Below are 26775 nucleotides of genomic sequence, written 5' to 3' on the forward strand. Positions count from 1 at the left end.
GGAGGCAGAGAGGAGTAGGGAGGAAGAGGTAGACAGAAGATGGGGAATGGAGTGGGAGAGCAGGGAACAGAATGAGGGGAGAACAGACGAGGAGGGGAGGAGAGACAGGAGAGTTGGGTGGCTGTGAGCTTAGACTTAGCAGGGGTACCTCACAGACTGGAGAGGGTTGTGGCTGCCAATGCTGGTACCTTGAGGCTTGCTCTAACCTGTTGGTGTGGGACCTACAGGCTGCAGGTCTGCTACTGTTGCCATGCCCTGTGGCCAATGGCAGATAGCAGCTCTGTCATGTGGCCTGGGGCCGAGTGGTGGCTGCTGTCTGTTGGAAACCTTCGTCAGCACAACAGCACAGGGAGAGGCCACAAATCTGAAGGCAGGGAATGCCTTCAAATCTGAGGAAGGAGGAATTCACTTCAAAATTGCACCAGTCTTGCCAGGGAAGGTACAGTAGTAAATGTTAATGGATATGACTGTTGCTGGTGAGAGCAGCATTTGTTGCTCATCCTTATTGGCCTTGGCCTTAGAGGCTTCCAAACCATTTCATAGGGCATTTAAAAGCCAACTGCATTGCTGTGGGTCTGGAGTTACGTGAAGGCCCGATCGGGCAGAGATGGCAGATTTCTTTCTCTGAAGGATATTAAGGAACCAGCTGGGTTTTTATAACAATTAATGATGGTTTAATGGCACCACTACAGAGTCCAGCTTTGCACTGCGTTAATTGGAATCTCCCAACACTCATCAAGGGTTCTGGTCATAATAGCATGATTAGATTCAAAGTCCACGCAGCTGGCATGGACTCATTTGAAAGCCACACGTGGAGCTACACAGAGATAGCCATTTTCTCTCCATGGCAAACATTCTCCCAATTCCTTTTCCTGTTCCACTTATAATCAAGTTGGGCTTCTTCACCATCTCTTTTATGTGTGACATGCCTGTCAATATCTGGTTGAGTTGTTGATGTGTATTTAACGCAAGCTATTCATCTCCTCTGCTATTTCTCCTGATGAGAACCGCAGAAGTTTTCCTCCTATCGCTGGGCGATAAATCTCTCCTGGTCCTCATGGTACCCAGTGATAAATGTCTGATGAATCATGAAATCGGAATGCTGCACTTTCACAATATGTAGCATCCATCATATGTAGTTTTCTGGCTTCTCCAATTTCCTTCTGTAGATATTTTGTAATCAATCTGTTGAGGAATGTTATTGCGCACCTCTGGAGCAGGTGGAGCTTGAACCCAGGTTTCATGGCTCAGAGACAGGGATATTAATAATGCACTGCAAGAGCCCCAAACTCCTTTTGCATATTATCCCCTTAAATAGAGTCCCGTTGTGGCAGTACCGTCTACCATGACCCTTCCTGCTCTCCCCTCCCCATTATGGTTTGGAAATGTGAAACCTCAAAGCTGAAATGTATTGCTTCAATATGGCTATGATTGCAGATTCCATTCTGCTCACTTTACTCCCTTTTGGGTTTCGCTGTGCAATTCCACCTGCCTTTCTTTACATTAATGTCAGGAACACTTGCAACTGTGGTTGTGTCAAATAAATTGCATAAGTTGCAATGCAGAGAACACTCTGATTTGAACCTTTCTTTCTCCTTTATCTAGCAACTCTTTTAAAAAAGTTCATGTAACTCCCAGTTAATTAAGGAAGCATGCTTCAAATGACAAAGTCCCTTATTGTATTTCTTGCAGAAATGCTCCAGGGTAAGTTCAGAATGAGATGAATAGATTCAAACTTCAAGTTTCTCACCAGCTCACAATCTGCACTTGCATACTTAGCGATAATATATTGTAGGGAAATGCTCCTACCAATTTACTCTGCACAGACAAAAACTCTCCTTTAATTCACGGTCCCAACACCGTTTTGTTCATTTTTTTTGATAAATCTTCTCTTTGGCTGCTTCCTTTCGTCATTCTAATTAATGTTATCAGCACTGGTTGGATATATTCCAGGATAATTTCTCACATAGTCTCCCAGCTCCACTTGCACAATCCATCAAACAACCTTTTAAACCCCCTGTGAGACTTTTTATAAACAAATAGGCTAAACAGCCCACTTTCATTTATGATTAGCTCAAGATTTTTCTCGTAAGTTTCTGCATAATTTATGGAGAAAGTCAGATCATCTTGGAGAATTGACAGACCCAATTCAAATAAACAGACCTCAAGTACCCCTTCATCCAGGTTTCACCTCTTTCCGGGAGAAAGTGAGGACGGCAGATGCTGGAGACCAGAGTTGAAAAATGTGGTGCTGGAAAAACACAGCAGGCCAGGCAGCATCCGAGGAGCAGGAGAATCGACATTTCGGGCATAAGCCCTTCTTCAGGAATGAGGCTGGTGTGCCTCATTCCTGAAGAAGGGCTTATGCCCGAAACGTCGATTCACCTGCTCCTCGGATGCTGCCTGGCCTGCTGTGTTTTTCCAGCACCACATTTTTCAACTTCACCTCTTTCCGCTCAATATCTGTTAAATGAAGGCAGTCCCACAGGTACAAAACAGGGAATTCTTCCTTCAGAAACTGGATACCGAATTAAGAAACGTGCTCAGAGTTACTGAAAGGTATTCTATCAAGTCTTTAAGCCAAAATTGGTTTATTTACATAATTCGCATTGGCATACAATGCACAGCTTTTACAAGGACAGTCATTAATAAGCAAAGCTCATGGACCATAAGACATAAGAACAGAAGTAGCCCATTCAGTCTATTGATTCTGTTCAGCCCTTCAGTTAGATCATGGTTGACTTGATCATCTTTCACTCTGTTTTCCAATCTTTTCCGCATAATCTTTGATTCCCTTTGTAGTTAAACATTTTTATCTTAGCCTCAAATATACTTAAAGAAAACAGCTCAACAGCCCACTGCAGTAAAGAATTCAACAGATTCATTACACTTTGAGACAAGAATTCCCTCTTCATAGTTGCCTTAAATGTGCAATCACTTGATTAAAAATCTGTCTATCTCCGCCTTGAATATTCAACAGTACAGCCTCTGTTGTAAAGAATGCCACAGATTCACTTCACTGAGAGAGGGAGAAAAAATCCTTCTCAATTCTGTTCCCCTTATTCTGAGATGATGCCCTCTCAGTCCTAAAGTGTACCATATGGGGAAAAAGACCTGCCTGTCTCTACCCTGTCAAGTCCTCTGAGAAACTTGTGTTTTTCGCTAGGGTGTTCTCTTATTCTTCCAAACTCTAAGAGTACCAGCTCAACCTACTCAACCTCTCCTCATAAGACAATCTCTCTACACCCAGATCAACATAGTGACCTTCTGTGGACTGTCTCTAATGCCAGAAGATAAGGAGAACAATTAACAGTATTCCACTTGTAGTCTAACTGGTGTTCTTGTATTGTTTTAAGACTTCCCTGTTCTTTTTTTGACTTCCCTATTGTCAAGCTCCTTTTGCTTTGGTATAAAGGTCAATGTGGGGCAGCACGGTGGCATAGTGGTTAGCACTGCTGCCTCACAGCGCCAGAGTCCCAGGTTCAATGCCCGCCTTGGGCAACTGTCTGTGTGGAGTTTGCACATTCTCCCTGTGTCTGCATGGGTTTTCTCTGGATGCTCCGGTTTCCTCCCACAGTCCAAAAGATGTGCAGGTTAGGTGAATTGGCCACACTAAATTGCCTGTAATGTTAGGTGAATTGCCCATAGCGTTAGGTGCATTAGTCTAGGGGAATGGGTCTGGGTGGGATGCTCTTCAGAGGGTCGGTGTGAACTTGTTGGGCTGGAGGGCCTGTTTCCACACTGAAAGTAATCTAATCATTCCAGTTGCCTACCCTATTACCTCCTGAATTGTATGTTTCCTTTTGTCATTTATGCATGAGGACTCACAAATCCTTCTGTGCTGCAGCTTTCTGTAGTTTCTTTTTTCTATTTAAATAATATTTAGGTCTTCTTTTTCCTCCTGCCAAACAGCGTCACCTCACATTTGCCAAATGTTTGCTTAACCTCTCAATATCACTGTGCAAATTCTTTGTTGTGGAGGTTCTGGTTTTGGACTGGGGTGGATACAGTTAAAAATCACACACCATCACATTATAGTCCAACAGGTTTATTTGCAAGTACTAACTTTCAGTGCGCTGCTCCTTCATCTTAACAACTACCTGATGAAGGTGCAGCACTCCGAAAGCTAGTACTTCCAAATAAACCTGTTGGACTATAACTTGGTGTTGTGTGATTTTTAACACTTTTTTTGTGTTATCCTGACCACTTGACTTCCCATCTATTTTTATATGATCCACAAACTTGCTGATTGTGCATTCACTTTCCTCATCCAAGACAGTAATACGGATTGTCAATAATTGTGGGCCCAACACTGATCCCTATAACAATCCACTAGTCACAGAATACCTTGATTATATAAAAAAATTAATTGAGCCAGTTTTGCCATCTTTTTGCATTCTTAATACGAGGTGGCAGAAGGGACTTCCGGTGCTTTTGGTGATATTTGCAGTTTTCCAGACACCACAAACAAGTTAAAATTTCAACAAAGATGCTTGTAAAGATTAATAGCAAAATCCCACTGGAGGTTTGAGAGATACGTTATTATTAATATAAGGAGGACTTTTTTTTAGATTAGATTCCTTACAGTGTGGAAACAGGCCCTTCGGCCCAACCAGTCCACACCGGCCCTGCGAAGAGTAACCCACCCAGACCCAATTCCCTTTGACTAATGCACCTAAACACTATGGACAATTTAGCGTGGCCAATTCACCTGACCTGCACATCTTTGGACTGTGGGAGGGAAACCCATGCAAACACAGGGAGAATGTGCAAACTCCACACAGACAGTCACCCGAGGCTGGAATTGAACCTGGGACCCTGGTGCTGTGAGGCAGCAGGGCTAACCACTGAGGCACCATTCCTGGGACCAGAAAATGCCCGACCAGAAAAGTGTAGAAATCAAGAAGTTGATAAATGTTTTGAAAAAAAAACTTGAAAGTGTATTTGAATGAAGCAGTGCAGGTTTCTTTCAGAGAGGTACAAGTATAGCAAGGTGAGGGGATTCCATTTCTGTCATAAAAATTTATTATTCAATCTTGCTTGGTCTCATTGTTTATGCATACAGATCCAATGCTATTGAACATTTCATATTTTGAGCCAGTCTTCCGTATGATCGGCAGTATTAGACACCTTTGCAACTTTGTCAGCTCATTTTTCTGTGAGCACAAGTGAGTTGAGAGAACAAGTCAAACTGTGAGCCATCCTTTCTTGTCAACACATACCTCGAGGCTCATGTCTTTTTCATGTTAAAGGTGTGTCCGGTTTCTTATTACAGCTTTGGGTGAACAATCATCACTTTGTTGTTAGTACACTGCATGGACCAGTGAGTGAGAACATTATCCATATCCTGGACATTGATCCATCTGAGCCCACACTCCCTAATTCTTTATGGCCCCATTGCAAAGTACACTATTTGCAATGCTTTAATTTTGTCAAATCGCTCTTACTTTTATTCTTGTGATTCTCAGGTATTCAAATGGTCACATGAAAGCAATGAGTTGTGAATTAAATTCTGGCATAAATACACTGAGAATGTGCTCGCAAGAGTCCCAAACTATTTCTCTGTTGGTACAACAGACCATACCACAGCATCAACTGACTCATGATTTGGAGATGCCGATGTTGGACTGGGGTGTACAAAGTTAAAAATCACATAACACCAGGTTATAGTCCAACAGGTTTAATTGGAATCACACTAGCTTTCAGAGCGATGCTCCTTTATCAGATGGTAGTGGAGGGCTCAATCCCAACACAGAATCTATAGCAAAAATTTACAGTGTGATGTAACTGAAATTATACATTGAAAAATTGATTGTCTGTTAAGCCTTTCATCTGTTAGAATACAGTGATAGTTTCACTTCTTTCATGTGTAAATCACAAAACCTTTTTTAAAAAAAGTTGCATTCTCGGGTTAGCTGTTAACAATGGTGATAGCTAAACAATATGTTGAAGGTGTGGGCCCCCTGTGTGTCTGTCTGTCTGGGTTGGGGGTTGAGAGTGTGTAGTGAGTGCAGAGCGTCTTAAGTGTGCATGTGTGAGTGTGGGAGTGTGTGTGTCTGTAAGGGTGTGTATGTGTGTCAGTGTGTATGTTTGTATGTATAGGAGTGCCTGTGTGTGTGAGAGAGTGTGTGTGTGTAGGAGTATCTGTGTGTGTGTGTATAGTGCAATAGTGGTCACGTGTAATGTGACATGAACCCAAGGTCCCAGTTGAGGCCCTCTCTATGGGTACCGAACTTAGTATCAGCCTCTGCTCAGCCACTTTTCTCTGCTGCCTGTCTCGAAGTCCACCTTGGAGGATGGTCACCCGAAGGTCCGAGGCTGAATGTCCTGGACCACTGAAGTGTTCCCCAACTGGGAGGGAACCCTCCTGTCTGTTGATTGTTGTGTGGTGCCCATTCATCCGTTGTCGTAGCCTTTGCTCGGTTTCCCTAATGTACCATGCCTCCAGGCACCCTTGCCTGCAACGTATAAGATAGACAACATTGGCTGAGTCACATGAGTACCTGCCATGTACAAGATGGAGGTGTCCCCATGCGTAATGGTGGTATCTATGTCCACACTCTGACACGTCTTGCAGCGCCTACCGTGGCGGGGCCGTATGGAATTGTCCTGAGAGCCGGGCAGTTTGCTACGAACAACGATCTGTTTGAGGTTTGGCAGTTGTTTAAAGGCAAGTAGTGGAGGTGTGGGGAAGGTCTTGGTGAGGTGCTCATCCTCATTGATAATGTGTTGCAGGTCACGAAGAACATGGCATAATCTTTCAGCTCCTGGGAAATACCGAACAACGAAGGGTACCCTGTTGGTTGCAGCACGTGTCTGTCTCCTGAGGAAGTCATTATGGTTCCTTGCTGTGGCACGTCGGAACTGGCGGTCGATGAATTGGGCAAGGTACCCCGTTCTTGTGAGGGCATCTCCGAGTACTTCCAGGTTCCAACTGACTCAGGTTAACTTTGTCACTCAGAGAGGTCAATGTAAGTGGGAAATGTGAAAGTTGAAATAGGATCGCACACTAGGTGACTGCTTTCCAGAACATCTACGCTCTGTCTATAAAAATGATAGATCCCTACTGGCATAAAATTTACAAAGAGGAGGAAAACAACAACAAACTGCCATTCCTAGATGTCACTGTAGAGCGAATAGCCAACGGGGAACTTCAAACCAGTATCTACAGGAAAACAATACCTACGGACCAAATACTGAACTACGGAAGTAATCATCCCAACACCCACAAACGAAGCTGCATTAGAACATTATTTCAAAGAGCCACCACACACTGCAGCACAGAGGAACTACGCAGAGCAGAGGAAAATCACCTATACAGGCCTCATTCCTGATAAAGGGCTTTTGCCCGAAATGTCGGTTTTCCTGCTCCTTGGATGCTGCCTGATCTGCTGTGCTTTTCCAGCACCACTCTAATCCTGCCAGACTACTCAGACTCTTGGCATCATGATAGCCCACAAACCCATCCACACACTAAAACAGCAGCTAATAAATTTAAAAACCTTATACAGACAACAAGCAAAACAAACATCATATACAAAATTACTTGTAGGAACTGTAACAAATACTAATTGGACAAACTGGCCACCAGGATACATGAACATCAACTAGCCACAAAACGACATGACCCACTATTTCTAGTATCCTTACAAACAGATGAGGAAGGACACCACTTTGATTGGGACAAGACATCCATCCAAGGACAAGCCAAATAGAGACATGCACGAGAATTCCCAGGAGCATGGCATTCCAACTGGAACTCTATCAGCAAACACATTGACTTGTACCCCATTTAATACCATCTGAGAAAATAAACAGGAAATGATATCACCATAGGAAATGACATCACCACAGGGAATTACATCATCAACCCAAGGAAATCTGAACACAGAAATAGAAAGCGGGTCATAACACCAGTGCTTTACTGGAGGCTCACTAATGATGTTAACTAGGATGGTGACAAAACGTCTGAAAATGAACCTTACAGCTCAGCAAGCGAACTTACATCCATAAAAATTATCCTGAGCTTCTGCTGTATTGCCACTTCCACACACCACTGTGTTACCATGCCAACACTTCTGTCTCAGGTTTGCTGCAGTGCTCTAATGAAGCTCAACACAAACTGGAGGTAAAACACACCACCTTCCAAACAGGACTGTACAGCACTCAGGACTCAATGTTGAGCTTTACACTTTTGGAGTACCTTCTTCAATGTCTTTTACCTAACCCCATACCATAGCTCCTGTTTAAATATGTTGCTTTCAACCCAAGCAATCCATTTTCAACAGTTCATAGGCCTCAATCCAGCTACCTAGCCTCTTTTTTTAACCCAGTTTACCAACAAGAATCCCTTTGTCTACGTAACCCTTTTTTTCTCCATCTCTCCATCGCTACTTATCTGCTCACTCCTCCACCATCCCCAACCCCACCCCCACCTTCACCTCCTGTCATTAGCATATACCACTTTTTCTTAGCAGGCTGCCAGATCTGGTGAAGGGTCACTGGACTCAAAATGTTAACTCTGTTTTCTCTCCAAAGGTGTTGCCAGGCCTGCTATGCTCTGCCAGCAATGTCTATGTGTAATTTGTTCGTTGTGCTTGGCCACACACAGTGTGCACCCATCAAAGTAGCAAATCCAGTCAAAAATATCACAGGAAAGGCATTAAGTTGGAGTGAACACATTCCATACTGACTTGGATCACCATACTTCCACCACTAGAACTCTCTACCCAATGCTATTATTTCATGATGTCAGGCTGAAGTTTCATCAACCACTGTTCAAGAGAACTAGGGATGTACAAAGGAAGTTTATCTTGCCAGCAGCAGCCATATGTGAGGAATTAATTTAAAAAGGTTATGTGAAACCCAGAACCAATCTGTAATGCTACACAAGCACAGTGTTAAATCCTACCTGAATGACAGATATTTACAAATCAAAAGGCTATTTGGCCCCTCTTTTCCCAGCATTGCAAAATTAATTCAATACTATCCTCTCTCATTATAGCTCTGTAGCCTCATGTTTCAAAAGGTGCCATAAGCATCTCTTTATGAGGTGTGATGACATCTTCCTCAATTATTTTGAGGGAGCGGCACAGTGGCTCACCGGTCAGCACTGCTACATCACACCTCCAGATTTCCAGGTTCGATTACACCTTTGGGTGACATGGTGTGGAGTTTGCCCATTCTCCCCATGTCTGCGTAGCTTTCCTTTGGGTGCTGTGGTTTCCTCCCAAAGATGTGCAGGTTAGGTAGATTGGCAATGCCAAATTGCCCATAGTGTCCAGGGATGTGCAAGCTAGGTGGATTAGCCATCAGGAATGCAAAGTTAGAAGAGTGGATGGAATGCTCTTTGGAGGGTCATTGAGGTCTCAAAGGGCTGAATGGCCTTCTTCCTTACTGTAAGGATGCTATGATTTCCTATGCTATAGTACTCCAGATTATAACAAATCCCTATATGACTTTTTTCCCCCAACGGTCTTTTTTCCCCCAACGGTTTCATTCTTTTAATGAGCACATTAAATTGATAACCTATCACTCCAAATGAGATTCAGGGAAAATTATTTTTCCCTATTCAATGAAGCAAAACTTTTATTAAAACCTTGATTAAATCAGTCATTATTGCTGAATTACTAAACTTTGAAGTAATGCCTTTATCAACAATAAAACTTCAGAGACCTAAAATCAGTGCTGAAAGATTTATTGTGTTATAGAAATACAATCAAGTCCCAACTCCTCTGTTTCCACTGCAGCGACATATCTATTGTAAACCGATCAATGCAAAAGAAGAATTCAGGCAGGCAACGTGCAGATATTATTGCAGCCAGATTTGTATCAGATGGAGAGAATGGAAGATCACCTCGTCAATAAACCTCCATCCAGCTGCCACAGTAGGGTTCAGCAAGTAGCAAAGGAACAAGCTTCCAATAACTCTGAAATAGAGAGGGACAGATGTTCAGAATATGAACGTTACGATTCTCACTGCAAATACAGCTCACTTTAACAATGGGTTTTCAAATTTACCTGCCACACTAGCAGCCAAGACCAAAAATAATCAAAACAGGAGCAAGAGCTTGGGGAATACATGGAATAGGGCAGAGAAAGGACAGTGGCTGTGAACACTAGAAGAGGTCAAAGGGACAGTCTAGGAACATAGAGGCTGTTTGAGCCAATGTTAAAGCATGATCAGGGGAGTGAAGGAAAGAAAGAAGGGCAAAATTAGAGAAAAGGAGCAGATTATAGACTTGTGAAGAGGAATGCAGAGTACAGAGATGAACAAATCAGAGTTAGAGTCCTGGGGTAGGAGAAACCTAGAACAGAGTCAGACACAGAAGGAGAATAGGCTTAAAACAGAAGTGAGGGGAAGTTAAAAAGATAAAAAATATGACAGCAAGAAAACTTGAGAGCCAAGGAGAGGGAAATAAAGGACAGGGAAATTGTCAGACGAGGAGCTTGAATATTAATGGAGGACACTTACGTAACAATACTCAATAACACTGGGGGTCAGGGGCAGTTTGGAAATAAAGCAGCAAGGGCAAGGGGAGATGGAAGCAAACTTGGATGGCCAGAAGGAAAGGGAAGGGAATGGGGAGAAAGACGAAGGAAGAACTAAATCAACAGTGTGAAGCAGCTGGTGAATTGACAAGAGGCACATTATACTTAAATTGCCGTAAGAGCAACCAAAGCATGCCTAATTGTAATTTCCAAAAGTGAAAACTTGTTGATTAAAGAGGAACGATTGATAGACGACAGAGGAATGGCAGTAAAATGGGATTATTTAGATAACTCAGAGATCTAGTACGGAGAGGTTGACCTGAATGGCATCCTGTGTTACGTTATTCTAACTGACCAATACGTGATGGCTGGGAACAATGCAGGATGGTTAAGAGGGGTTGGTGGTACTTTATGCAAACCAGATTAGTACTCGAGGCCCAGGTAGTGAGAGGAAACAATACAAAAGTAGCTACAGCAATAATCAATAAATAATTAACAAATTAATACAATGTTTTACATTTACATCAGGTCTAGGTTAAACATAGTGGAGTGCACGTCCCACTCATCAAGTATAACATAAAATCTCAATGATATCACCGAGCGACCGGCGCTTACAATCACATTTAAGTTCAAAGCAGTTTTTTCTGTCATAGTTGATCCACAGAGAACTGTAAAAATGTGATGTTGGGGATTAAAAATAAAACTATTTTAGCTAAATGTAGGGACTGAAAAGGTGGGATGCTCCTGAAGTACTCTTATGGACAATACTTGCAGGGTTCCAATTCAGCAAGTTCCTCACTGTTGGTCGAACAGAAACATAGTGGACTGGTATATAGATTTATCAGGAGAAAGTGAGGACAGCAGATTCTGGAGATCAGAGCCGAAAGTGTGGTGCTGGGAAAGCAGAGCAGGTCAGGCAGCATCTGAGGAGCAGGACAAGCAATGTTTCAGGCATAAGCCCTTCATCAGGAATGAGGCGGACAGGTCATGAGGGTGGTGTTGATTTGGAAGGTTGGAACTGGGATAAGGTGGGGAGAGTGGAGAAATGAGGAAACTATTGAAGTCCACATTGATGCCATGTGGTTGGAGGGTCCCAAGGTGAAAAATGAGGGATTCTTCCTCCTGGCGTCGGGTGGTTAGGATGTGGCGATGGAGGAGGCCCAGGACCTGCATGTCCTTGGCGGAGTGGGAGGGGGGTTGAAGTGTTAGGCCATGGGGCAGTGGGGTTCATTGGTGTGGGTGTATATATTTACCAGGAGTTTGAGAACAGGTATGATTGGGAACAGCACTGCCCTTGAACAGATTTAGGGTGCAAGATATTTACAGACATCCCCAAAGACTGAAAAGGTTCACCCTATCACAAAGTGGATCAAAATGGAAAAAGCTGGAGAATACTGTAGGGAGGGTGGGTAGACTGAGGATCCAGCCTCTCTCCAACGTGGTCTGGAAACCAATTTAGAGGCCTTCTCCTGTGCAGAAACCTGAAATGCGTATTTTTTTTTTTAATTATGTGTGCTTTTCACTGATATGATCCATGCAGCAAGTATCTGAAGGCAGATCTTGATAATAAACACTGGGAATCAAAACCTTTGGATTTTCTCAGTATAGATTTTTCCATCAACCTTTTTGCTCATACAATTGAGGGGTCTCTATTGTAAGGATATTTCATTTCAGGTGTGCAGTAACTTCTATCCATAGAGTCCTACAGTATGAAAACAGGCCCTTTGGCCCAGCAAGTCCACACTGACCCTCCAAAAGGTATCCCATCTGGTAGACCTACTACTTTATATTTACCCGACAAATTCACCTACCGTACACATCCCTGAACACTATGAGCAATTTAGCATGGCTAATTCACCTAACCTACACATCTTTGGACTGTGGGAGGAAACCAGAGCACCCAGAGGAACCCCAGGCAGACACGGGGGGAATGTGCAAACTCCACACAGACAATTGCCTGAGGCTGGAATCAAACTCGTGTCCCTAGCACTGTGAGGCAACACTGCTAACCACTGAGCCAACCGTGCTGCCCCCAGTACATCAAAGGTTTATAGCATTGTTGCAATCATGCGACACAGCTCCAACCTCAGAGGCACGAAATCAAATTCCTACAATTGGCACAGGACCAATTATCTCATCAGCTTGACCGGTCCTTCCAAGTCCCTTCTCCCCTGATGATGCCTGTTATTTTCTTCTACTCCTCAAGTTCTCTGTGCAAAGGCAGGTCCTTCAAAAATATTCATGAAACTGCAGCAGAAGTGCCTTGATTTTATCTGTTAGTAGTAGGGCCATGGACAGGCCGCATAGCACAATTTGAACGTCTGTTCTCAGAAGTTTCACCTGGACCTCAGGATTACTTGCTCAGTGACATTACCATTTCATCCCTGCTTGTCCTAAGTTCCAAATCTACCATTACTGTATGGAAGAGCTTGGCGATCTCCATTTGAATGCAATCAATAAAAACATTTCCAAAACTGTTTAAAGAGCAACACACTAATGACGTCCACTGTTCACTAATGATATTTACCAGGAGTTTTGCAGGCATGGAGCCCATTCAATGAGGCAATATAATCATCACCCAGGAAGTTTTTGTAGTCTTTTTTGGGGACTTCAATGAGGCACTGAGTAGAGTCCTTGAAAAGAAGGTCCTTGCCCGAAAATGTATCCGAGCTGAACATGTTGAAAGTCTCTTTTGAGATTCCACTACGGCCATATTTTTTCTGTAATAGGAAAGAAATTTCTTAATGTGATGAAACTTAGCACACTCCAAAGGTCTGCACATTAATTATATTTAGAACAGAACCATCTTCTGAAGGCAATTAATGTTTTGACAATAAGTTTGTCTTTCCAGCATTACCACCAACCAAGACCATGTGAAGAGAGAGTTCTAGGTAACACACTATTATTAGAGTGCAGGATGTATTGTTAAGGTGCATTGTCCACTAGCAATATCTGCATACACTGCAATATATCCACAGTTTTGACAAAACAACATTGTGACTGTTTCTTTAAAACATCAATATGCAAAATGTTTCATATCAGGTCCAGCAGTATTTGTGGAGAGAGAAAGACGGAGTTAACTTTTCAAGTCCGATATGACTTCTTCAGAACTCTTCTGAAGAAGAGTCACACCTAGTTTGAAAAATTAACCCTGGTTCTCTTTCCAGGGGTGTTGTCATATTTGCTGAGTATTTCCAACACTCTCTGTATTTGTTTCTGATTTCCAGTGTCCACAGTATTTTGCATTTATAACAGGTTTTTAGCAATACAAAGCTCCAAGGTTTGCTACTTACAGTCAGGTCAGGAAAAATATGTAAAGAGAAATATAGACCTAAATCTTTTAATTGTATTTTTCTTCACAGCTGCTGATGACCTGCTGAGTATTTCCAGCATTTTCTGTTTTTATTTCAGATTTCCAACATCTGTAGTACTTTGCATTATTTTTTGTGGTCACCATGGTAACTCATTTCAGAAGGAGTCAAATGATTAAGTTTGAAATGGCTGTAAATCTGAAATCAAAGTAGTCTTTGAAAACAAAATGTTAACTCTTTTTCTTTTGCAAATGCTGCCAGACCCACTGAGTTTCTCCAGCAGTTTCTGATTTTATTATAGACTTCGTGATTGGTTCAGTTTAAATTAAACTATATTGACTGACATCTGCAATTACATCCATTGGCACTGACCTACACACTGGGAATGACAATGGCAAACACAGCCCTGTCAACTCTAATTTTGTCCCAAAATTAGGAGGGCTGTCTCGATGCCAAGGCAAGCAATAGCCTGATACAATCATACACACTGAATCTTAAATTATAAAGTCAGAGACACCGCCATGATTATCGTTGGGTATGTTCAGTCCCACCAGCAGAACAGACCCAGCAGCGGTGGTAGCACAATGGTATACAATAGAGAGGGGCATGCACCAGGAGCCCTCAGCATTGACTCCAGACCCAATGAAGTTTCATAGCATCAGATCAAACTTAAGCAAGGAATCCCCATGCTGATTACTACCTAATGCCCTCCCTCAGCTGATGCATCAGTACTCCTACATGGTAATCGTCATTGAGAGGAAGCACTGAGGATGAAGAATGTACTCTGGGTGGGGAATCAACCAGAGTGGTTTGGTGGCACTGCTACTGACCAAGCTAGCGAAGTCTGAAAGGACAAAACTGCTGGACTGAGTCTGCAGAAATTGGTGATGGAACCAACTGAAAAGAAAACCATATTTGACCTCGTTGCCCATCAAGGTATTTGTTGCAGATGAATCTATCCATGACAGAATCAGTTTAGAGTCACCACTGCACAATCTTTGTGGAGACAAAGTCCCATTTTTGCTTTGAGGATACAACTCCATGTTCTGTGGCATTGTCGCTGTGTTAAATGAAACATGATTCAAACAAATTTAGCAACTTGAGATTGGGCATCCATGAAGTATTGTGGGACATCAGCAGGAGCAGCATTATATTTAATCACATTCTATAACGTCATTGCCTGGCATCTTCCCCTATCATTACCATCAAACCGAGGTGTAGTGAAGACTGCAGGAGGGCATGCCAGGAGCAACATCAGGCATACCTAAAATTAAGGTGTCAACCTGGTGAAGCTACAACAAAGAACTACATGCATTTTAAACAGCATAAGCAGCGAGTAATAGAGCTAAGCAATCCTACAACCAATATATCAGAGCTAAACTCTGCAACCCTAAACTCTCCAGCTGTGAAAGGTGGACAACTAATAGGAGGAGAAGGCTCCAAAAATATCTCCATTTTCAATGATAAGGAAGGCTAGCACAACAGTGCAAAAGTTAAGACTGAATCATTTGTAGCAATCTTTAGCCAGAAGTGGTGAGTGGACAATTCAGTTTGGCCTTCTGCTAAGATCACCAGAAACAGAGGGACATGTCTTCAGCCAATTTGATTCAGCCCACATGATATCCAGGAGGCACTGGTTACTGCAAAGGCTAATGGCCCTGAGAGTCCTCTGGCAAAAAGTACTGAGGACTTGTGCTCCAGATCCTGCCACATGTACAGCCAAGCTGTTTTAGTGCAGCGACAACACTGGAATCAACTGGACAATGCAGAATATTGCTGAATGCACAAAGCAGGATAAGTCCAACCTATCCATTTATTCCCCATCAGTCTATTCTCAGTCTTCAGTAAAATGATGAAACGTGTCATCAACAGTGCTGTGAAATAGCACTTGCTTAGCAACCAGCTGCTTACTGCTGCTCAGTTTGAATTCTGCCAGGGCCTCTCAGCTCCCGGCCTTATTACAGCGTTGGTTCAAAAATGGACAAAGAGCTGAATGCAGGGGATGAGATGAGATTAACTAAAATTAAAGGCAAAGTCACCTTAGTCTTACCAGATCATCAGGCTGCTTTCTCATTAGAGAAAGAGATGTGAGTCACTACACCTGAGGCGAAGGGAGAATCTGGGAAGGGGAATCCTTAACAGTGACTTGAGCTGATGTAGGAATTGAACCCATGCTGTTGAACTCATTCTGCATTCCAAACCAGTTGTCCAGGCAACTGAGAATTGTAAAACATATTGCAGAACGATAAAGTGTTCCTTCAACATGGCAGCAGTAAACAATGAGTTTACAGAAGGAACAGGAACAGAAGTGATGGAAATATTTAGCAAATGAGGCGTTATACTTTAAAAAAAATTGCCATGTGTCTATTTGATATGCAAGTAAATGAGAAAATGAGATCTCTGTTTAACGTTTCATGTGAAAGAAGACCCTGGGAGAAAATATGACAAAACCTTCTACAAGATTGGTTTATAAGTTGCCATAGTTGCAGAAACCATAGAGCTGTGTTCTCATCTGAAAGACAATTAACCTGAGGGTCACCATGCCTTGGATGAGGGGAGAAGTTGAGAAGGTGGCACCTTCATGTGAACCTCAGCAGACAGTATGGGAAAGTATTTAAATTAGGGGGGAATTACTATGCTATTAGGCAGGAACTGGAGCGCCTAAATTGGGAACAAATGTTCTCAGAGAAATGCATGACGGAAATGTGGAGGTTGTTTAGGAAGCGCCTGTTGATAGTGCTGGACAGGTTTGTCCCACTGAGGCAAGGAAGGGATGATAGGGTGAAGGAACCTTGGGTGACAAGGGATGTAGAACATCTAGTCAAGAGGAAGAAGGAAGCTTATTTAAGGTTGAGGAGGCTAGGATCAGACAGGGCTCTGGAGGGTTACAAGGTAGCCAGCATGGAACTGAAGACTGGGCTTAGAATGGAGCATGAAAAAGCTTTAACGGATAGGGTTAAGGAAAACCCCCAATGCATTCTCCACTTATGTAAGGAATAAGAAAATGGCCAGAATGAGGGTGGGGCTGATCAGGGATAGTGGAGGGAACTTGCACCTGGAGTCGGAGGAGGTAGGGGAAGTCCTTAATGAATACTTTGCTTCAGTATTCACTACTGAGAGGGACCTTGACGTTTCAGAGGACAGTGTGAAACAGACTAATATGCTCGAATGGGCTGATATTAAGAAGGAGAAGGTGCTAATAACTTTGAAAGACATAAGGATAGTTAAGTCCCCTGGACCAGACGGGATATACTTTTGGTTACTACAAGAAGTGAGGGAAGAGATTGCTGCGCCTTTGGCGATGATATTTGCGTCCTCACTGTCCACTGGAGTAGTGCTAGATGATTGCAGGGTAGAAAATGTTATTCCCTTGTTCAAGAAAGGGAATAGGGATAATCCTGGGAATTACAGGCCAGCCAGCCTTATGTCTATGATGGGCAAAGTATTGGAGAGAATTCTGAGAGGAGGGATTTATGATTATTTGGAAAACCATAGTTTGATTAGAGATAGTCAGCATGGCTTTGCAAGGGGCTGGTTCATGTTTAAAGAGGTGAGACTAATTGCGCACATTGTGAACCAACTGGAGATACAAAATCCTAAAGAGGGGGCCACAGGGCAGCTATTGCTCTTCCGCTCTTTCCATAGAAGTCAGTCACCAATAGCCTGAGCACAAAATTAAATGATCAGCAAACAGTAGGTTGAATTAACAGTTGGTGCGTGTTCAGTGGAAAAGAATGTTGGCAGAGTTGTGCAGGGCCGACCTGGAATTTTGGACAAGGGTGCTTTGTCATTTGTCACTATTCACTAGAGAAGATTTGTACTTTGCAGGGCCAAGCAATAATATTAATAAAAAATTAACACACTGACCTGTTCAGCTTTCAGCAGATTGACAATTTTCTTTTCCATCCCATGTCGTGTCATAACGGCATGTGCTGGCACTTCAGCCAGGTTACAGGTCAAGTAGTCAGAGATTGGTGCTGTACTACCATCCTTGCACAGGAGGCGATAGTTCGCAGATTTCAGATTCTCATTCCAACTGAGATGTCCGTTCCCTGCGAGTGAAAATTATTCCAATCGTTATTGTCATCTCCTTGTCTCCCACAATTCAACCGGGGCCTGTCTTCTGGTTTTTAAGACTTAGCCAGGCATTGTTACCCCAATCCGGACAATACTTGGCAATTTATTGGAAAACACACATTCGCAAATATGGTACAATGTTGACAAAACTAACTGATAAGAGGATGGTATCTTTTTTTGTTGATTTAAGCACTTACAATTGATGAGTGAAGGACATATGACAATACAAGGAATTGTCAACATCCAATGGATGTGCTTTACTTTAATGTTCCTTTAGAAAAGGGAATTTAAGTATTTTATATTGACATGTGAAACTATTAGACTTGATTTTTAAATCCAAATTCATCACTTGATGGGTCTTCTGTTTCGATCAGTAGTCGAGCTGAAGGTGAAATATGCTTGCTTTGGACTCTAGGTAAAAATATCTCTGTCATTCCAACTTTCACAAAGACATTCGCCTCTTTCAAAGCACCTTGGCTCCAGAGACCTGTTGCTGTCTCATAGGCTAAAGATTCTCGCTCTCCTTCTCTAAATCCCATGCTCTAAATCAGAGCAAGCCCACTTCAAGTCTTATCGTGTTCACAAAACACTACTGCTCACGTCATCGGCAGATACATCACTAAGCCATTGCAGAAGTTGAAAACATCAGATTTTCACCGTCCAGACCAACACAATTCAAATTTATGAAGAAAGTTACACGCACCGTCAGTGTTCTCTGGCACGGTGGTATGTTTGACGAAAGCAACATCACCTGCTTCTGCCATGCACCTGAAGGAGATTTAAGTTAAATTCAGAAAGCACAATTACAAAAATAACCACGTTCAACTTCCTCCAGTTTCCTCTGTTCCGCAGCAAAAGCATTGACTATTGACCTACAATTACTGGCACGCTGCCCGTGTATTTAAACTAAGATGTTGAGTATCAGAAGACTATTCAACCATGTGATTTGTCACCGTTGAATTTAAACTTATGTTTAACCCTGTTAACTCAGAAAAGAGTGCTGTCCAGGAGTAGCAAATCTGACTGAAATTTGGCCTTCGTCACCATCAACTCTCCTGCTGTGAGTGGGGCACTGAACTTCCAATGAGAGCAGTCACTTGACTTAAATGGCGTAAATCAGATGTCTGCCCAATTTGTTGGCTTAGGAGGGACAAGGGGAATTTCATGCTGGTTCCAAGAAATGATATCTGACAGCAAAGTGGTTTGGAAAGACATATGATGCATAGGACTTGGGGCTAAGAGAGAATACTTTAGAGAACAGAAGTCCAGACTTTAACTGCCAAGTCCTGCTCCCCCCAACCCAAAAAACAAAGTTCTTTTTATACTGGTCACAGATAGCCTTGGTGGCTTCCTGTTAAATTTACTGGTCAGGTCAATCAGCTTGCACTTAAAAGAAACCTACAGCCAAACTTCATACAACTGCAAGGAGCATGTAGAATGGAGGAAGCTATGAGACTATTCTGCCAAATGTCAAGACAAAGCTGATCAAGAAAACAGAATAACTCAAAATGTATCCCTTTGAACATGAATGTTCAACACTCTTGCATATACGAGCAATGATGTGGAGGTGCCTGAGTTGAACTGGGGTGGGCAAAGTCAGAAGTCATATGACACCAATTTATAGTCTAACACGTTTTGGCGGCACGGTGGCTCAGTGGTTAGCACTGCTGCCTCACAGCACCAAGGTCCCAGGTTCGATTCCAGCCTCGGGTGACTGCGTGGAGTTTGCACATTCTCCCCGCGTCTGTGTGTGTTTCCTCCGGGTGCTCTGGTTTCCTTCCACAGTCCAAAGATGTGCAGGTTAGGTAGATTGGCCATGCTAAATTGCCAATATTGTTGTAGGTGCATTTGTCAGGGGGAAATGGGTCTGGGTGGGTTACTCTTCGAAGGGTCGGTGTGGACTTGTTGGGCTGAAGGGCCTGTTTCCACACTGTAGGTAATCTAATCTAATATTTATTTGAAATTACAAGCTTTCAGAGCGCTACTCCTTCATCAGGTGATTGTGATTTCAAATAAAACTGTTGGACTATAACCTGGTGTTGTGTGACTCTGTAAGAGTAAGGTAGGGCATGAAAAGGTGAGGTATGAAGGAAATGAAACTGGCTGAAGAAGGAGAGTTCAGGCAGAAAGTTTGGGGTGGCAAGAAACAATGGCACACCTCGAAGAGTAAATAGATCGAAACAAAAGACAATTGTTTTGGTTGGTAGATTATAGCAATCGAATGACTTAAGCAACAAAGTGAAAAGTTTCAAGTAAACAAGGTAACATGTTGTCATTGACATTGCATAGTACAGTTCAAACCAGATAAGGATTCCATATTGTACCTGAAGGCTCCACTGTAGCTGAAGTATCGTTCATTGTTGTTAGCTACACATTTGCTTTCTGTATCCAACGGCTTTCCAGTACCAACACAAAGGGAGCACAGTTTGGGGTAAACACTCTTATCCGCTCCAGGAGCACAGCTCGAACTAAAATAGGTTGCTTTGTTAAAAAAAAATAGAAGACATATAAATTATGCATTTTCCAAGAAAATTAATATCCGCTTTTCAGTTGCAGTCTGAATCCAGACTGCGGTGTAAAATTGGCCAACTGTACTCAGCTGAGAAGGAAAGGAGGGCCCAAAGTTCTAGTGAGGTAGGAGATTACAGAGCAAAGGAGGAGTGGAGGAATCCAGATTAATCTTCAGAGTGAGAGCAAAGGAGGAGTGGAGGAATCCAGATTAATCAGTCTTCACCTCCAGTTAGGTCACAATTCAATTCTGTCTTATTTCAGGGATGTGGTTAATGGTGTGTTTGGATTACACTAGGTAATTCACGCAGATTGTCACCAACACTTTCAAAACTGAAACTCTGTTACTGACTTTTTTTAAAAACAGAGTCTTAGCTATATCCTCGCAAAGCAAGGGACCATTCTGAGTTTCACTGTTTCATTAAAGTAGTTTCTTTGTTGCGCTCAATGAGGACCAGACTCGTCAGTCTAACTAATAAAACCAAATAAAAGATATTGCTATCAAAATCCCATTCTAGTGACACCTGCCTTTTCCTGGGATACTTGGAACAGTCCTCCTCAGTCAGATATATGAAAAATTTCATGATACATTTTGTGATCTTGAAGCTCCTATACCATTTATAGCAGAGAGAGTGTGTGCTATGCAAAGTGAATAAAATAAGAGAATAAAATATGCATGTGAACTATTCATGCAGTTCTAATTCTAAATGTCTTCAACTGACACCATTCTGTCCCAAGAGCTGTAGACTCAGATCCCCCAACTTTCTTCCTCCTAATCTTTCTTTGCAGTATCTTGATGATTATACTGGTGTAATTCGCTAATGTGGCCATAAACACGAATTTTTAAAATCAATTTTGCTTTCAAAGGCCACTATATCCTCATTTTCTTGGTCCATCTTCAACTCTTACTTTGCATTTCTCAGCTTCTCTGCCACCATTTCTATGGATAGGCTATCAAATAATGTTTGCTGCATGTCCATTGGCTCTATCTATGACCTTGATTACACTTCCTCCACCCCACAAATCTTCTATTCCATAATTCAAGTTGCTTGTCATTCATTCTAACAGTTCTGACAGGTTGAATCAGTTTCAAATTGTCCAAAGTTTTTCTCCTACTGTGTCAAATACGGCAACAGGGAAGAGGAAGGATTAACAGATTTGCTGATCTCAATATTATGTGAATCTGTGGACCCTCACAAACCTCACATTCTAGATGTTCAGCAGCACAGTATATCTCTGGCTTGAAAATCGGGAATAGATATTTCCTGAAGATGCAAAGATCAGCATTATAAAAACTCCTTCTAAAATGTTCTCCGCCCTTCTTTCACTTTTGTCTTGTGTTTTATATCACTCATGTGCTGCCTTTCCCTTTGATCACATGTTTTTCTGCTCTAGGACCCAGTTGACAGGCTGTCTCTCAACTGCTGTAATTTCTACAGTATTCTCCAGGACTACAGTATAGTACAGATTGTATCTCCCAGGTCATTCGACAGCTCTCATGGTACTTGTAGAATCTCCAAGGCAACCTTCTCTTTCCCACTTCTGGCCTGCCTCTGAAAAGGTGACCAATACTCTCTAGTTTTCACCTTATTCTAGGTTTTCAAATTGTAAAAGATATTAATTCAATAAAAGAGCATGCATGAAGTGCAGCTAATATGAAGCATACAGGCGAAAAAAGATAACAAGTTTCCAAAAGAAGCATAAGAAAGAATCAGTAACAAGATGCAACAAATATTAGGTAGGAAAGTATGCAAGATGTTAGAGAGCAAAGGATGGAAAACAGATAAATTAAAGAGTTTGAGCAAGTGGAAAGCAGAAGAGAAAGAGATTGACATTGACATGGATAGAAGACAATTTACCCCTTATGGAATTTAACAGAAGTATTACCTCGTGCAATTAAATATTTCACAAGGGCAGAGAAAGGTGAAAGCATACTTACAATTATAAACATCACAAGCTCTGATTTTATTTTTGTTGATCAGGTATCCCATGGGAACGTTCCAGCCTGCAGTCCGGCCAATAGCTGTATGACAGGACGTCTTCCCTCTCAGTTTCTCCCAGTTCAGGCTATGATCCTTTATAACTGCCACAGCATAGTAAGAGGCTGTGAAAGAATACAATCAATGTAACATTTTCAGTGGAAGAATGAATAAATATTTATAGCAGAACAGGATTCAGGATAGTGGAAAGTCACCAGGGTAATATGTAGGTTTTAGATTACTTCAGTATTGAGATGTCAGAAATCTGATGGGCTGCATGACTTTTTGTCTTTGCCTTGAGCTACTTTGTCTTATCATTCTATCAATGCCAAGTCCCTACAAGATCAGTTCCTTCTGAGCCAAAAGGTTTTGGATCAAACTCCAATTCCAATCTTGGCCAAGTAATCTAGTTTGACGAGGAGATAGTAAGGACTGCAGATGTGGGAAGTCAGAGTCAATAGATGTAGAGTAGGGAACCACAGTAGGTCAGACAGTATCAGAAGAGCAGGCAAGTCAATGTTTAGGGCCAAAACCCATCATCAGTACTGGGCAGGAGGAGGGGAAGGGAGCCTAGAAGTATCTAGAGGCAGGGGTGGGGCGAGGGGATGGTGATAGGTGGATGCAGGAAGGGGGTTATTGTGATTGGCCAGTGGGAAGGATGGAGTAGATAGGTGAGTACAAAGGTGGACAGGTGAGGTCTGGTCAGGGAGGGAGGGCTGGACATGGAATGAGACTGGAGGGGTTTTAAATCTGGTGAAATTCAATATTGAGGCCATTGAGCTGTAAGCTCCCCAGGCGGTTGTTCCTTCACACCGTACTCAGAGACTAGCTATACTGTTATTACAGAATTGGAGGCCATTATTTTCATTGAATTCTTCTTACTGTGAAGATACCCTTTGAACTTGGTGTATCTCTAACTCACACAGCATAGGGTTCAGAAAGAGAGAACAGGAGGTCACAGAGTGGAGAGCTAACCAGTCCATCTGTGGGGGTAGGGAATGTTTGGATTGCATTTGCAGCCTTTATGCTTCTGGTAAAATGCCTTCAAAACAAACATTTCTTCAAAATTGCTGCAAGTGATTGCATAGTGTTTTTGGTCCTTTAGAATTGAGTTGTTGCTACATTGGCAATATGTGGTGTTCATTGCAAGGCAACAATGCGGCAGTGTTGATTGCTCAACCTTAATTACATAGATTGAAAAAGATTTGCTTGGCTAATATGTATTTTAACACTTACGTATTTTTGTATTCGTTGGTGAGCTGCATGGATTAAGATTTTCTACAGAAAGAAGGGAAAAAGTATAATTTTAATGTAATGCAATCAGAAGGTAATAATTTGCAGCATATATAATCTTAAGTGCCTGAAATGAATCCTCCCCAGCTCAGTCATATCACATACACACAAAAGTAAAACACCAACTTCAAACACCCACAAACATATCAAGTCAAGTATCCTGCATCCGGATAATACTGTATGCATCTCATCAAAGTCATCGAGCTTCACTTGCAATCGCACTGTACACGCAAGTGATGAACAATAGACTGGAGCCATATGTTTTGAGAAAATCCTATGGCAGATTTTCCAATTCCTTAACATTTCAACCATCTCCTAATTTTTGGGTAAATCCTATAATATGAGTTGTAGTTTTATGTTTTCTTTTTAATATGGTGTTCCTGAAACTCCGAATTATAAATGGGATGTGGAATACAATAATTCACTGACATTACAGAGCTTCAACAGTTCCATTAACAACTTTAAACCCACATTATAGCTCAAGGATGGTGTGAAAAAATAATTAAAGAGATGGATAAGTTGTTCAGGATAAGTAGGACCCAATCAGATGTTCTGAGAATAAGCCCAGACTCACTCTGACAATGACATTAGACGAGATCCTTCTAACTCAGCAATCACATGTGGCCTAAGTTGTTAATCTTCACGACCAAGTTCCCAAATGGAATGAGATTGGCGGGATTGTTTGGGATGCAGAACCAAGTTACCCATATCATGTCCACACAATGATTCATGCCATATGTTAATTAAGCCATGCAAGGAAGATAGCAATTTAAAGCTTTTGCAGAATACTTACTTTTGTCATAATGCTCTGCCATAACTGGAACAAGGCCACACTTTCCTCCAACATAGACTTGCCCACCATCAAGACTTACTGCATCAGCAACACCAGACTGCAAGCAGAGAATTTATAAAGTGTGTCTGTTACTCTGAATCTCTTTTTCACTCCATCTGTCCATTTTGTTTTAATCTCAGGGCATAACCTTAGCTTTCGCTTTATACTTGTATTTGGTACATGATGCAATCTCCTGTGAGCTCTCATCAAAAGTTACACCTCACTCTAATGTTTTAGTATTGTAGATGTAGCTAAATAATGATTTGTCCGGGCCTGCCAAAATGTCTCTTGCTTACGCTTAGTTATCAGAAATTGAAAGCATTTGAAGCCTGCACAGCAGCTGCACTTAACTTCTACAGGCTGCTTGTATCAAAATTACTGGGGCCATTTAACAGAGAGTCTATCCAGGAAACAGTGAGAATGCCATAATTGAATTTGGTCTCAGCCTCCTTGGGCATGAGGAAGCGTGATCGGGGAAATGTTGATTTTAAAGGAGTGAGGAACCAGTTAACAATTCTGAAGAAGACCCTGTTAAACTCAAAACATTAATTTTGTTCTCTCTCTACAGTTTTGATTTTTAAAAAAAGGAAAATCGTGCTTTGAAACAGTTTTCAGCAAGGCTTTGGATACAATGTCAACTGAGAGATTGATCAATAAAGTAATAATGCACAAACGATGGGCCGATTCATCCAGGCCTGCAAGAGGTGAGGATGGAGGTGGGAGACCATGGATGTGAGGTAGGTTGTCATCTGATTTAACACTCATTTCACCAATTCTGATTCCCTTGAATCTGAAATCCCATTTTCCTGCCAATCTAAAGTAAATCCTCCCAGAGGACCACAGAATCTTCCTATACGAGTTCAACTTGACCCAGAGAGAGTCCCAATGCCTCCAAATCTGATGCCGTCCCTTCCTGCATCAATTCTCCAGCCATGTGTGTAGTTGTCCTATTTTAATCCGCACGAGCAGATGGGAATGAAAGTAATCCTGAAATGACTACTTTTGAAGTCCCGCTTTTCAATCTCTTTCGGAGACCTCATCCTCCTTCCTAGCCAAGTCAATGATATTGGCATAAATCACAACTTCTGGCCTATCACCATCCTCTAGAATATTGTGCTGGAGCTACTCCATAATATCCTTGACCCAGACACCAGGGAGCTAACAATACAATCTGGACGCACACTCACAGCCCATAAAGAAATGCCTATCTGTTCCCCAAATTAACAAATCCCCCAACAATATTGATCTTTCCCTCTTCTTACTCCCTTTTGTACATCTGAGCCAGCCATGATGTCATAAACAGAGTTCTGACTGCACTCCTCTGAGGAACCAGAATCCTCGTCATTATTTAAAGCAGAAAGCCTGTTATTGAGCAGGACGTCAGGGGACTACTGCAAAATCTATCTGGTTCTCTTGGACTGCCTGGTGGTCCCTTCTCTACTTCCATGCTACAAGCCTGTGGCATGACCACCTCTTTGAACCACTCGTGACACTTCCTGCATATGTGGTGACCTAGATTAGCAGTAGTGCCCATAACCCCCCACATACTTGATTGGCACTACATCCACAAGCATCCATTCCTTCCACCACTGATGCTCAGTAGCAGCAGTGTGTACTATCTACAAGATGAACTGCAAAAATTCACCAAAGAGCCTGAGACAGCACCTTCCAAACTCACAAGCACTTCCATCTAGAAGGGCAAGGGCAGCAGATAAATGGGAACACCACCACCCTCAAGTTCCCCTCCAAGCCACTCACCATCCTCGCTTGGAAACATATCACCATTCCTTCATTGTGGCTGGGTCAAAATCCTAGCATTCCCTCCCTACCGGCATTGTGGATCAGCCCACAGCAGATGGACTGCAGCGGTTCAAGAAGGCAGCTCACCACCACCTTCTCAAGGGAACTAGGGACAGGCAATGTATGCTGGTTAGTCAGCAATGCCCACATCCCACAAATGAATAAATAAAAATACATCAGGACACACATTCCATGTGACTAAGCTGCCTGTCATGCCTTAATTTTACCTTGTATCAACTTTATTTTAAATAGATTATCTATATTAACTTAATATTGCTTGGCCTTAACTTACAAGTATTCATAAAACTTATAGGAGACAATGAGGACTGAAATGCGGGAAGCCAGAGTCAATAGATGTGAAGCTGGAAAAACGCAGCAGGTCAGACAGCATCAGAGGAGCAGGAAAATCAATGTCGTGGACAAAACCCTTGGTCAGGTGTGGGGAAGGGGAGGAAGCCCAAAAATACATTGAGGGTGGGATGGA

The 26775-nt window shown here is 42.3% G+C and overlaps 1 protein-coding gene across 1 annotated transcript in view; it reads right to left on the bottom strand.

Annotated features, from left to right (window-relative positions):
* Positions 1–9681: 9681 nt before the first annotated feature.
* LOC122555750 (serotransferrin-B-like) overlaps positions 9682–26775 on the bottom strand; it is a 48177-nt gene continuing 31083 nt past the window's right edge. The window contains exons 10-17 of the mRNA XM_043701833.1: positions 24453–24549; positions 23603–23644; positions 22327–22491; positions 20204–20360; positions 18583–18647; positions 17670–17854; positions 13019–13211; positions 9682–9929 (exon numbers count right to left, since the gene is read on the bottom strand). Coding sequence (XP_043557768.1) covers positions 9895–9929; positions 13019–13211; positions 17670–17854; positions 18583–18647; positions 20204–20360; positions 22327–22491; positions 23603–23644; positions 24453–24549 — 939 coding nt within the window. The 3' untranslated portion in view covers positions 9682–9894. The remainder of the gene's footprint in view (positions 9930–13018; positions 13212–17669; positions 17855–18582; positions 18648–20203; positions 20361–22326; positions 22492–23602; positions 23645–24452; positions 24550–26775) is intronic.

The sequence above is a fragment of the Chiloscyllium plagiosum genome, chromosome 13, assembly GCF_004010195.1.
Source record: "Chiloscyllium plagiosum isolate BGI_BamShark_2017 chromosome 13, ASM401019v2, whole genome shotgun sequence".
Lineage (NCBI taxonomy): Eukaryota > Metazoa > Chordata > Chondrichthyes > Orectolobiformes > Hemiscylliidae > Chiloscyllium > Chiloscyllium plagiosum.